A 13808-nucleotide genomic window follows, 5' to 3' on the forward strand; every position below is an offset into this window, starting at 1 on the left:
ACGACTATTGTGCCCGGGACCAGCTAGAACAAAGGATCTTAACGTATACTTTCACTGCATCAACGACTATTGTGCCCGGGACCAGCTAGAACAAAGGATCTTAACGTATACTTTCACCGCATCAACGACTATCGTGCCCGGGACCAGCTAGAACAAAGGATCTTAACGTATACTTTCACTGCATCAACGACTATTGTGCCCGGGACCAGCTAGAACAAAGGATCTTAACGTATACTTTCACCGCATCAACGACTATTGTGCCCGGGACCAGCTAGAACAAAGGATCTTAACGTATACTTTCACTGCATCAACGACTATTGTGCCCGGGACCAGCTAGAACGAAAGATCTTTACGTATACGTTTACCACATCAACGGCTATTGTGGCTAAGAACCACCTAGAACGAAGGAACCTTACGTATAATTTAACGTTATTGAAATGCGATATATTCACGTTTGGCAACGTCATTAGGTTTAACCAGCGATGGCAGAGAAAGGGTTAAAAGATAATATACAATTTTGACAAATAAGTGTGCCATTTATCACCTCGTTAACTGATGGTTACCATATGAGCAATTGATTTCTTAACGGTAACGTATCGACAAGCACAATGGTTACGAACTTACCAAGATTGAGCGGTTCCGAAATGGAAAGGTTACGAAATGCCAGTTTGGGCTTAATGTACCCATAGTGGAAAAAATAAAAGATATTCACTGACATGGACTGTCAGTATATACTAGTTCTGCGCGTTACGTAGAATAGCGCAGAACTTTTGTCTGTACATTTTGGCGTGCAAATATTAGTGCGCGGTCTAATCGGGTGTAAAAGTCAGGTGACCAATGGCTATTGGTTGGCAATTTAGGCGGGATGATGTTCGTGGTTATTAGTTCTACACTCGACAGCGATCTGAACGGTCAACTTTTCATGCAATCAAATTCAAGTTTTCTTGTTTTACAATATAAGATATGATTTTGTATGAGTAATGTACAGATATAATTCAATGTTGTCTTAACCATGACACAATTATATTCGCATATTGTATGTGGTATGTTAAGTATATTTTTACCATTCAAGAACACGATATGACTGACGATTTATTTAAACGTGAAAGAGTGTACATTATATCTTCAGGACAAATGCAAAAATACGTACCTATTTTTTATATTTTACCACCTGAAACTCCCCAGTTTAAAGGGCAAGGTTGAACACAGTCTTTGAGGCCTTAATAATATATATCAATGATAATATCCCCAAAAACTATTTTTTACCATTTCTGGCTGACTGCCAACTAAGGTATAACCTAGATGAAACTAAGCTAGTTATATCATAAAGCATAGAACTACTCGGAAGGGGTTCGCCATAAAATATACACACACATTTCCTTTACTGTTTATTTTTATGAACATATCTTCAATGACCTTTATCAATAATATATAATGCAAATATATTTTCTACCATATCTACTATCCAAGATTATAACTTCAATAATGTCTGCATACATGTGTGTTCTTGTTCCAATGACAGAAGGTTTCTTAAAACTACTTTGCCGAAGCACAACATTTTTTAAGCAAAGTACTTGTTACAATAACAAAATGTTTCATAAAACTATTTTGCCAAAGCGCAGCATATTTTGAAGTGAAGAAGAGATTAGATTTAACAACATGTATATACAGCATCCATGTGTCAATACAACGTATAAAATGCCAAAATGGCAAATGCCATTAGTTTGCCCAAATATACAACAGTGCAATATATCCAGGTGATACCAGGAATCAGTGTATGAAATTTTATTTATCTACATATCTAGGCAAAAAAATATTAATTCATGATAAAATGTTAACACAAATTATGGTATGATTGTTAATGCAAAAATACCAACCCACTTGGAGAAATATCTACAGACTAATTAAGAATGAAGGATGAATTGATGCTATGTTTAAAACTTAATACCAAGCAAGAGATGTTCAGAAGATGTATTAATAACATTCTTATTGTTAATTTACACATCTTTTTATTTACACATGTGAGCAAATACCAGGAGAGACCTACATATTTCATGCCCTCGTAATTCATCCCCTCTGTCTAATGCAGTGAAGATATTGTTCAGAACAACATGATTAACAACATTATTGTTGACTTTTAAACATGAACTTTTTTTTGAGGTGCTCATATATTTGAACACAACAAGTACAGCTCTAACAGTTGTCTCAAAACATGTTAGAAATTCAGCAAGTCGCAAGTCACAGAAACCATTACACTTCCAGAGTAGTCAAGACTTGAAAGTTAACAACGATGATGTTAACAAAATTGTTAACTTTAAATGTTTAGAACAATCAGCCCAATGTCTCCCAAATATTCCAAGTGTCTTGTATAAATATCAAAAAGCTTCAACAAGACAAGAAAGGCCCGAGTCCGAGATAAAACTGAATATTTTAATCTTATTGTAAATCTCCTTAGTTCAAAGCATTGACCTTGAAAATTGCTGAAAATATGACTAAAGAATGTTTCAATTATTTACACACACACCTTTTGAGAAGGCAATATAAGTATTTTAAAACTTATTTTTTTTCTGAAAATGATTCTAGATTTATACTTGGGACAATTCGTAACTTTTTACCAAGAAATTGTAGCTGGAAAAGACCTTTATACAACGAATGCTAAACAAAACATAATATATAACAGGTTAGAAGGACCATGAAATAAAATAATAAAAATAAATACTATGTTAAATAAAATAAAACATCACTGGTTACTTCTTGAATAAGATATATCACGGTTGTACAGCTACTAAAACAGAAAACAACACAACTCATTAAGCGACACAGATAACTAACAGGTTTATAAAATGACACACAGACAAAATGGCACAAAATGTCCATGTGAAACAATACCGTAAAACTGCAATATGTCCATGTGAAACAATACCGTAAAACTGCAATATATGCACTAAACATAAGGTATTACAATTTTGGCTGCCATAAAAAATTCCATGTGAACACAACGTGCTGCTGAGATATATTCAGTGAGATATTTTAGATAGCTACCTTTACAATACTTGACAATATGTGATACCGCAAATCATGGAATATTCCAAGGTTCATCTATTATATTGCCAATGATTTCATGTAAAATAACAGTTGATACTACTGCAAGCCTAATTTTATAAATCTATTATATTTAGATTTTTTGAAGTAACTTGAATTAAGTTTTGGTAACAGATTCTGTTTTTATAGGCATAAAGTGTTTTTTTCACAACATTAATACCATAATTGCAAGTTTTACAACACTACACATAATATTATTAGAACCATCACAGGATGTGATAAGAGCCCCAAATGATAGCATATTTTTGTATACTAGATAATGTTAAGTTTAGAAAAGGCACACAATACTATTTTTGCTATCACAAATGAATTGATCATACTTTATATCAATGACAAACAATTCTGATTGGTTTAGATGGACACCTTGTTTTGACATTAAGACATCAATTGCACAGTTCTTTATATTGATGAGAGATTCATTCCAATATATTTCTACAACCATTAAATAACAAGCTTGAAGATGAAGGTGAAGTAATACATCATACAAAATGTCAAATTCATATGTAAAACGACAAGGTCATGATGATTGCCATCTATTGAAACAATGAGCTGTGTTGTTGGTTTCCATAACAGTGTCAACCAGCTGGTGATGCTACCGTGACTGGTGTTGCTATGGTGATGGTTGGTCCCCAAGGTAACACAGTGTCTATAAACTAGTGAGTGTGAACTTTCAGCAGATTTCGTGGTTGGTCAACCTGCAATAACACATAAGTAATGTAATTCAAAATTGAGAAATGATCATTATAATACATTTAATTAGTTAGGTAGAGTATGCAAACATGTGTTTTATTGAAGTAACTAGAGAAATTGTGTACTTCTGATACGTAATAAAAGCAATCTTTATTTTCAAGAAATGTACATGGGATATCTGATTTGACAATAAAATTATGAAGAAATGTTCATTGATATAAAGAAAAAATGCAAAAATGATAAAATACTAACAAAAAGAGCTAAGAATTTAGTGCTAAACCTAGCAAAGGTATGCAACACAGGAAACATAGAGCAAACAAGCATACATACATGAGGAAAAGTAAGCATTAATTTAAGCAGAATTATTCCATGAACAAACTGCCCTCTTTGACTCAACCTAAGATGATGAAAAGAGCAATACGTCTATATATCACGCTTCCAACATGAATGACACAGCGCCATTGATTCAGGACTTGCCATACTGTGACCCCATATTTTCCCAATGGGTGACAAGAGATGTTTGTCAAACATTATGCCCCCCCCCCCCTGAGCGCCATGTTGTCAGGATTATATGGACAATTGAATGAAATATGCATGGACCAAAATGACAGCTGATTTGTCACTGACATTGGATGCCGTTAAGGCAGTTTTAAGATTATGACCATTCAAAGTGTGAGGATAGAGTGTGTTATGACCATGACCTTTGACCTCAAAATCCATAGGAAAATCCATAGGAGCCATCAGCTGGTCACCAAATATCTAAATGTCAAGTTTGAGGGCCATGGGTGCAGGCATTGACAAGTTATCACACAGACAAGCTTTTTTCGTTCAAGGTCACTGGGTCACTGTGACCTTGACCTTTGACCCATAAGGGGTCATCTACAGGTCAGACGCAACTCCAAGACAAGTTTGAGAGCCATGGGTGCAGGCATTGTTGAGTTATCACACGAAACATTTTTGCACTCAAGGTCACTGTGAACTTGACCTTTGACCCGATGACTCCTAAAATCAATAAGGTCATCTACTGGTCAGGCCCAACTTCCATGTCAAGTTTGATGATCATAGGTTCAAGCATTGTTGAGATATCACTGGGAGAATATTTGTCAACTTTTATTGCATTAAAGGTTACTGTGACCCTGACCTTGGCCCGATGACCCCTAAGTCATGAGGGGTTATCTACTGGTCAGGCCCAACCTTCAAGCCAAGTTTGATGACCATACGTCCAGGAATTGTTGAGTTTGCTTTCAAGGTCACTGTGACCTTGACCTTGGCCTGATGACCCCTAACCTCAAGAGGGGTCATCTACTGGTCAGGCCCAACCTTCATGTCAAGTTTGATGACCATAAGTCCAGGAATTGTCGAGTTTCCTTTCAAGGTCACTGTGACCTTGACCTTTGACCCATAAAATCAATAGGGGTCATCTACAGGTCAGGCCCAACCTCCAAGTCAAGTTTGAGGGCCATGGGTGTAGGCATTGTTGAGTTATCACTCTGACAACCTTTTATCATTCAAGGTCACTGTGACCTTGACCTTTGGCCCAATGACCCCTAAAATCAATAGGGGCCATCTACTGGTCAGGCCCAACCTCCATGTTAAGTTTGAGGGCCATGGGTGCAGGAATTGTTGAGTTATCACTGGAACAACCTTTTACCATTCAAGGTCATTGTGACCTTGACCTTTGGCCCTATGACCCCCAAAAAACAATAGGGGTCATCTACTGGTCAGGCCCAGCCTCCAAGTCAAGTTTGAAGGCCATGGGTGCAGGCATTGTCGAGTTATCTCATTAGCAACCTTTTACCATTCAAGGTCACTGTGACCTTGACCTTTGGCACGATGACCACCAAAAACAATAGGGGTCATCTACTGGTCTGGCCCAATCTCAAAGTCAAGTATGAGGGCCATGGGTGCAGGCATTGTCGAGTAATCACTCGGACAACCTTTTACCATTCAAGGTCACTGTGACCTTGACCTTTGGCCCGATGACCCCCAAAAACAAATGGAGTCATCTACTGGTCATGCCCAACTTTTATATCAAGTTTGATTACCATAGGTCTAGGCATTGTTGAGTTATCACTCGGACAAGCTTTAAAATTATTTTACCATTAAAGGTCACTGTGACTTTGACCTTTGACCTGATGAGCCCTAAAATCATTAGGGGTCATCTACTGGTCAGGCCCAACCTTCATGTCAAGTTTTAAGACCATACGTCCAGGAATTGTTGAGTTATCACTCTGACAAGATTTGGTCAACCGACGGACCGACCGACTGACTGACATGACTGTGCAAAGCAATATACCCCTCTTCTTTGAAGGGGGGGGGGGGGGGGGGGGGGGGGGGGGGGGGGGGGCATAAAAATTCCAATTCAGATGAAAAAATGAAAAAAAATCCTTGATCAATGTAAAAAGGTTGTCCACGTGATATATACGATACAATGTTTGTAGGTGAACATTCACGTTCAAGCTTCACTCTCAGCTGATATAGTTTCCTTTGCCCCATATATCCCATATTGGGTCACCTACTAACAGTAACACAACAGCTTAAATGTTGTACTCCTATCAACACTAACCATTGCTGCAAAAGCCGAACAAAAATGTTGCTCCGTCACCTCAATATTTATTTTACAGTTGTTATGTAGAAACATGAAGAAAACGTTTTGAAAAAGATATTCCATTGAAACTGCATTGCAATATTTACTTGGTGAATGGCAGCTTATTGGTATATCTCGTAACCAATGATATGTACATTTCACAGTATCTCAAACTCATTGAAAATTCATCCAGGAATATTAAGTATCTTCCATGGCAGAGAGTGTAAGATAGGTTCATCCCGACCCGAGCGTAGGGTCGGGATGAACCTATCTTACACGAGCGGCTATGGAAGATGCTCTTTCTCCCACCTCAGTTAAACAAAATTAAGTAAAAATGTATTTTTTGCTGGAACTCTTTTGTGCGTTGTGAAAATAATGCGTATGGATATTTGATAACTCATGGTTGTCATGGATATGCGCGCATTGATTCAGATTATGTTAATAGTCAAAGTGGTCTTTAAATAGTTCTGATGAGAGTGGAGCATTATTTCATGAAAGGTGCGTGAAAACTTTTTTATGGTGACATTTGAAGCGAGAAATAGTTAATTAGCATTCTAAATATTGCCACAAGACAAGGTTTCTATGATGCTACAGATGACTGTCTTTAACAAGGGAAGTAACTTCAATGTGGTGACCATTAAAAAGAAGTTCCATACGGGCATTTCATCTTCGCCTGTGGGCAAGATTTCTAGCATGGTTAAATTATTGGATCTACTTATCTTAAGTGGGAGAAAGAGTTATCCAGTAAGCAACGTTCTTAAAAAGCATTCACTACCTTATCTATCTATCTAAGTTTTAAATAATGCTGTGGAATGTACATATACAAGTTTTGCTATACATCAACATGAGGGTAGATGGGATGAGAGGTTAGAATGTGTGGGAATGTCCCCAGCATACCTTTGTCTACCACACTTGAACAAAACACTGCTAACAATCTAACACAAGAGCTAGCACAGATACAACTCAGTTATTACATGGATAGAACACACACAAACACACACACTGCTTTTGGTTGGCAATCTTTAGTTGACATATTGTTTGCAATCAACAGATTATTTCTGAAAGAGAAACATTTAAGGCTTTAGATTTACAAGCAAAAGCTTCTTTGTTGCGAGATAACTGAAGCAGCAACCTTCATGTTGATACAATCAGTTTGGTGTAACCATTGATATGAAAGAACCTTTGATATGAAAGAACACTCTGGTAAATATATGATGCCTGTCCATATCTTTGCAAACAATATTCTATTAAAGACAGCCATGATGCCTCACACGCCACGATGCCTTACATGTAGCAATGATTGGTTACTCCACTGTCACACTCTTGGCGAGGTTTCGCGGACAATCCACCTACAAAACCACAGCAGATGCACGCATGATTTCACATATTGAAAATGTAATGACTTTGGTTGCTTATAGTATAACATATCATAGCCTTTGCTAGTTTTTTTGCAATAAAAGTACACAATTTTTCTTTAAAATGTTTAATTAAATATAATATTAAAATCAACATTATTTTAACCTAAAAACACTGCATACTTTTCCTTACAATTGTTATAATATTTTTAGAGGTTAGTAGGTTAATGTCAGTAATAATCCATGAACCATTTTTTAAAATATATGTGTTACAAAATATCGAACTATACACAAAACTTGGAGGATGTATACTATACATGTACGGTAGTTTGCTTGTTTGCCAGTTGTTCCTAAAGAAACTTATAACTTTTGCTAAAAAATAAAACATTTTTTTTTATTTTAATCCTGAAAAAAATCTCCGAAATCTGGTACACTGAACACCACTAACATTTGGGGAGGATGGGAAATGAACATAGGATCAAGGAACAGAAACTGAAACTAGTTAAAACAATGAGGTGACAAAACCTTCAGACTGGTGGTCCAGTCTCACTGATGCAGTCTGTGATGCGATCATGAATACTTACACAACATGCTGACAACAATGTGGGAACCCAGTACAAGAGAGAACCGGTAGCACTTAATTGATATAAGTAATGCCTGGACTAACACTTCAGTATTTATATTGTTTATTTATATGAGTTGATACTTTGATATGTTTGTTTATTCATTCAAGTATCAAATGATGGAGACATCCCTGTGTAATCATAAAAAATGATTTATTATAAATCAATCTTCTGTTATACTTGTCCATTCTCATTCATCATAAGTTTTATTGTAATAAATCTGGTACGCATAGCATCATCACTCTGAAGTACAATCCTGTTAATTGATTTCTCCTAATCTCTTGGTCTTAATTTTTCTGTGTCCCTCTTGTACTGGGCCCATGAGAGTCTGTCTTACGTCATATCCGCGGAGCACAGCCATGTGGAAGGACAGCAGTTGCATGGGTATGACAGTGAGGACGCCCTGAAGGCAGTCCACTGTGTGAGGCACGGGTATCACACGTGACCCCAGCAGACCAGGCTCATCATCACCTTCCGTACATATTAAATATGGCCGACCCTAGAAATGAGAGTATGACACCTCCAGTAAAGGGCTCAAGAAGACTTGTTTCTCCTTCTGTGAATTCGAGTGCATGACACAGTCTAAGGTAAGGTCAGCATTTCAGGCAAGTTTCTCAACCAGTCTGGATCAGTTTGCTAGAAAGCTGTAATTATTAACCTGCATTCATGACGCTCTGTGAACCAGTCAGAATCAGTCAGGAAAAAGAGATGAATACATACATACCAGCAAGGAATCATCTATACTAGCATGTATTGGGTTTCAACACTAGGGGTGTTAAATATACAAGGAAGGCATAAACTGGGGGTATTGTTTTTAAGGAATTTCTGTCTAAAATGGCAAAGCCAGACAAACTAGCTAACAAGCGGGTTAATTGGGTAAACAACATCACAAAAAAAACATTTGGATTACACAAAGTGCAGACTGCATTTCAGTGCAAGTATTGTTAAGATATATAAGTGGTTTGAATAGTATGCAGATGTCAGATTTCCATGAGCTTTAAAAAAATGGTACTCCATGCAATGTTCAAACAATGCCAGATACCAAAACATCAAGCTATGAGATTAAAAAAATGTTAGTACTGTACATAAATTATAAAAATCATTTAGATTAAATATGACTTCTTTTTATTATAAACAATAGGGCTAAGATGGCCCTATATCGCTCACCTGATTAAAATGACCAACACGTCAGTGGTTATCAAGGATGTTGTTGCCTGCCTATGCAGTAGGTGGTTGCAGAGTTATTTGATGTATTATAAGGAGGTTGGTCCTTGTAATGGGAATTATTTCTAGGACAGTCAAGACATTGTAATCTGGTTGGGTCCAGGTGCAACGGATGTGATGGCAATGGAAGCCGACTGTTGCTATGGAAGTCAATGTTTGCTTAGGAAGTCATTGCTCGATATCGATGTAGGTTGTTGCTAAGGAAAAAAGTGGTTGCTAAGGACATCATTGGTTGTAAAAGCAGTAATTGGCTGCTCATGTAATCAATGGTTGCTATGAAAGTCAATGGTTGAAAAAAAAAGTAGTTGGATGCTATGAAAAGAGGTTATTGATAAGGTAATCATTGGTTGCCAAGAAAACCATTTATTCTTAAAGAAGTCAGTGGTTGATAGGATGAAGGTATTTGGTAAGCACATCCATGGTTGCTTAGAAAGTCATAATATTCAGAGGAAATCATTGGTTACAAGGGAGGTGGCTGGTGCTTAGGAAAGATAGTGGTTGGAAAGGAAGTAATTTGTTGCTAAGGAAGTTATTGGTTGCTAAGAAAATCACTGGCTGCTTAGTTAGTAAGTGGTTGATAAGAAAGTCCTAGGCTGCTATGGAAGTCATTAGTTACTGAGGCTGTCATTTGTTGCTATGGATGTAGGTATTTCTTACCACTACATGAGGCTACCTATCAAATATCAAGGGTCTGGGCCATGGGGTTTCAATGAAGATTTTCAAAGATTTTACTATATCAGAACCGGTATATAGAAAAACCTGGGATCAATGGGGCAGAGCCAGATTTGATCCCAGGAACATAATTTGAACAAACTTTGTAAATAATCACTACAGAAGGCCATGTATCGAATATCAAGGGCCAGTGCCTTGCAATTTCAGAATTTCAGAGAAGATTTTCAAAGATTTTACTATACAATATATACAGAAAACCTGAGACCCCTGGGGCTGGGTCAGCTTTAACCCCAGGGGCATAATTTGAACATGCAGTTCCAAAGAGGATTTCAAATGGGAGTTTTTGCCTGATCCAATCAACTCTCTAGGCAAGTTGTCTTTCTTACTAAAACTGCACCTTAATAAATTAACAATAGAATATAGTCATTTAGTGTATTCTAACCCCAAACCCTGTCAGCAAAGGTTTTAACGAACGAACATGGGTTGATGGAATTCAATAAATGACCATCTAAGAAACATTTTTGTGAAATTATTTTGAATTCTGGCTAGCTTTTTTTGAGTAGAATTTTTTTTCTTTTGGTTGCCATGGCAACCAGAATTCTACATTGAACCATTTTATTTTAAGGTGTCTGGAAGAGGACCATTCCTGTGAAATTTGGTTGCAAATGGCATAATGGATGAGTAAGTAAATGTTGACGACAAACCACAGACAGTCACCTATCACAATAGCTCACCCTTGAGTACATCGTGCTCAGGTGAGCTAAAGAGCAAACAAACCACATTCTGTTTCTTGATTATATATCATGGTTAAAGTTATTTGTTAGAAATGAAAGGACATCACATGCATAATATGAGCATGTAAACGAGAATGCCGCTCTATAGAGGCACTGTGTGTCGACTGAACTACTGCTCTGGAGTGAGTCACTGACACCGCATCTAAAAAAAGTTAGCAAGAAGTGCCCTCTACACAAGCCTAGCACATCTAGAGGCAGTGGACGCCAGAGGGTGGCTCTTACGTCATATTGTTTCAGTGTGGCAATGTGTAGGGACATGAGCTGCATGGGGATCACAGTTAGAATGCCCTGGAGGCAGTCAATGGTGTGGGGCACCAGGATGTGCCTCTCGGCCATCTCGATTGTCTCTTTGTCGTCAATGTTACATATTATCACAGGGTCACCCTACAATGTATATCATCAATGCAATGTGATAGCTGAAATCTGGGCCTGGTTTTTTAAAATTTAATTAATAATATAGTATTTTGTCGCCTGTAAATGACTTCAGAAAGTTTGCATAACTGAAATTTATAATAATTTGTTGATTATACAAAGCCAAAACCACTTGCTTGAAATATTGTCATCGAGATGGACTTAAGTAAGTTGCAAAACATCAATATTTATCTGAATAAAAACCTATTAATTACCGAAAAAGTTTAAATGCACAATTACACATCAGACAAAATAGGCTTTAAACTTTATCTTGCATTCTTAAACACATATTGTAATGGTCTGCAATGTTTTTTAAAGGAATTATTATAATGCTATACAATGATGCAATCAATAGCAAAACTGGCCAAGTCAATGCAAACAAATAAAGACAAAACATCAGCTATACTGTTACTGTGTACATGCAATCATCATAGTGGAGGAGTTTGCAAATTAAATGTTTTCATTTAGAGGAATTAGTTCAAATGAAACTGACTGACTTGTGATTAGTCCTGCAATCAAAGATATATTACACGCATGTTTTCAGAACATAATCACCGTAATAAGTTTACAACAAAATTAATTGACCTCTTATGATGGAGAATAAATGATTAAATTATATCAATCAAGTTACTATTTTATAAAGCTACGAATTGTATTGATATAGTGTCATTTATTTTATTTTTTCTTTAAAACATATAAGAACACTGAGGAAAAAGACTTACATGTCTAGCCTTCACTTGCTGCAGAGCATTCAAGCACTTCTGGAATGCAAAATGACAAAAAAATACATGAGTAAATCCTCAGAACTTTTCCTTAATCGTTGTAGATGTTACATCAGGCTATGAATCAGAATAACAAATAAATAGAACTAGACGCTAAATGGCAACATGTTGAGCCCACTGAAAGAGCCTTTGACCCAGACATAATGCTCTCTATGCAATTGCAATACAAAACATAAAACATATGGGTATTTTCACAAAATATCATATATATATATAAAAGAATATTTAAAACATTCCTACCATCATGGCAAGTTCTTTGAAAAACCTATAATGCATGGCTTAGATACAGCACAGACAAGGATCATTTGAACTTAAACCTCTAACCTTGACCTTTGAGGTACAGATCCAGGTCTTGAGCTCAAAATGCCAACTTATCATGCAATGAACCTTCATGGCATTTTTTTTCAAAATCCTATAATGCTTGGTCAAGACACAGCCCAGAAAAGAATAATTTCAACTTTGACCTCTAACCTTGATCTTTGGCATGCAGACCTTGGACTTGTGAACTTTCATGGCATTTTTTTTTTAAAACCCTTTAATGCATCATCCAGATAGAGCCCGGACAAAGTCAGTAAAGACAGATGCACGCACATGCATGGAACCACCATTGTGACAACTATTTCTTGTCCACAGCAAGTAGGCTTGACAAAAAACAGTAATACGTGGCTTGACCTAATATTACTAAGTATTTAACAAGAGGAGGGTAGAAAGGTACTGCATTTTAACCAGACATGTTCAACCTACACAAGGTCTTAATCAGTTAATCAGGGTTATGATATATCGTCTTTCAGTAGTTGTCTCACATAATGAGCTGATATCAGCTGATATGTATCACTAGCCAGTCTGTTACCTGGGGAGAAAACAGCACTGGTGGTCTCTTTATGAGAGCAGAAATCAATACCACAAGACAACTCTCACCATCTAGATTGTACTAGGAGTCAATAAATACAATTCTTAGTGCCAGCTAATCAACACTTAATATCAATACCTCAATTGACCATTTAATTAGAATGACCATTTGCCCTGTACACCTGTTTCCAGGTTTGACCAACACTGCCAGGGTATTGTGTTTCATATTTTTGTAATGGCAAACAATTAAACTGACTGTTTAATTAACACCTGAACAATCACCGAATCACTGACCATGTACACGTTATCCCAAGTAACTAATCAGCAATGGCATTGCCTTGTCAACCTGAGCCTGAAGGCTGTTTAATAACTACAGAAATGGTCAACTCCAGAATAACCACAAACCTTGTACACTTTGTCCCGGGTGACTATCATCAGTACTGGCATGGATTTGTCTACAAGTGCCAGGGGGCCATGTTTCAACTCTCCTGCCAGGATGCCCTCTGAATGCATGTAGGTCAGCTCCTTGATTTTCTGAAGAAGATTTTATGACATGTTTAGTTTGCTAGTGACATAGTTATAAGATATCATTTTAGAGCAAGACGGCCAAGATGCCCCCCTATCGGTCACCTGAGTAAAAAATTAATTGTGTTCAAGACATTTCTATAATTAAACGTCAATAACTCATAGGTGAATGTAGTGATTAGGCTAGTCATCAA

General features: G+C 37.0%; 1 protein-coding gene across 8 annotated transcripts in view; it reads right to left on the minus strand.

The window, feature by feature from the left end:
* Window positions 1-1375: 1375 nt before the first annotated feature.
* LOC128210465 (glutamine--fructose-6-phosphate aminotransferase [isomerizing] 2-like) overlaps window positions 1376-13808 on the minus strand; it is a 35309-nt gene continuing 22876 nt past the window's right edge. For 5 of the 8 annotated variants that reach the window (XM_052914865.1, XM_052914842.1, XM_052914816.1 and 2 more), the window contains 5 exons: window positions 13495-13623; window positions 12181-12219; window positions 11270-11431; window positions 7668-7728; window positions 1376-3797 (listed from right to left, as the gene is read on the minus strand). In XM_052914865.1, the coding sequence (XP_052770825.1) occupies window positions 7684-7728; window positions 11270-11431; window positions 12181-12219; window positions 13495-13623 (375 nt within the window). In that variant the 3' untranslated portion in view covers window positions 1376-3797; window positions 7668-7683. Of the gene's footprint in view, window positions 3798-7667; window positions 7729-8694; window positions 8857-11269; window positions 11432-12180; window positions 12220-13494; window positions 13624-13808 lie in introns of all 8 variants that reach the window. The other 3 variants (XM_052914850.1, XM_052914823.1, XM_052914835.1) reach the window with 2 other exon arrangements.

The sequence above is a fragment of the Mya arenaria genome, chromosome 2 (genome assembly GCF_026914265.1).
Source record: "Mya arenaria isolate MELC-2E11 chromosome 2, ASM2691426v1".
Lineage (NCBI taxonomy): Eukaryota > Metazoa > Mollusca > Bivalvia > Myida > Myidae > Mya > Mya arenaria.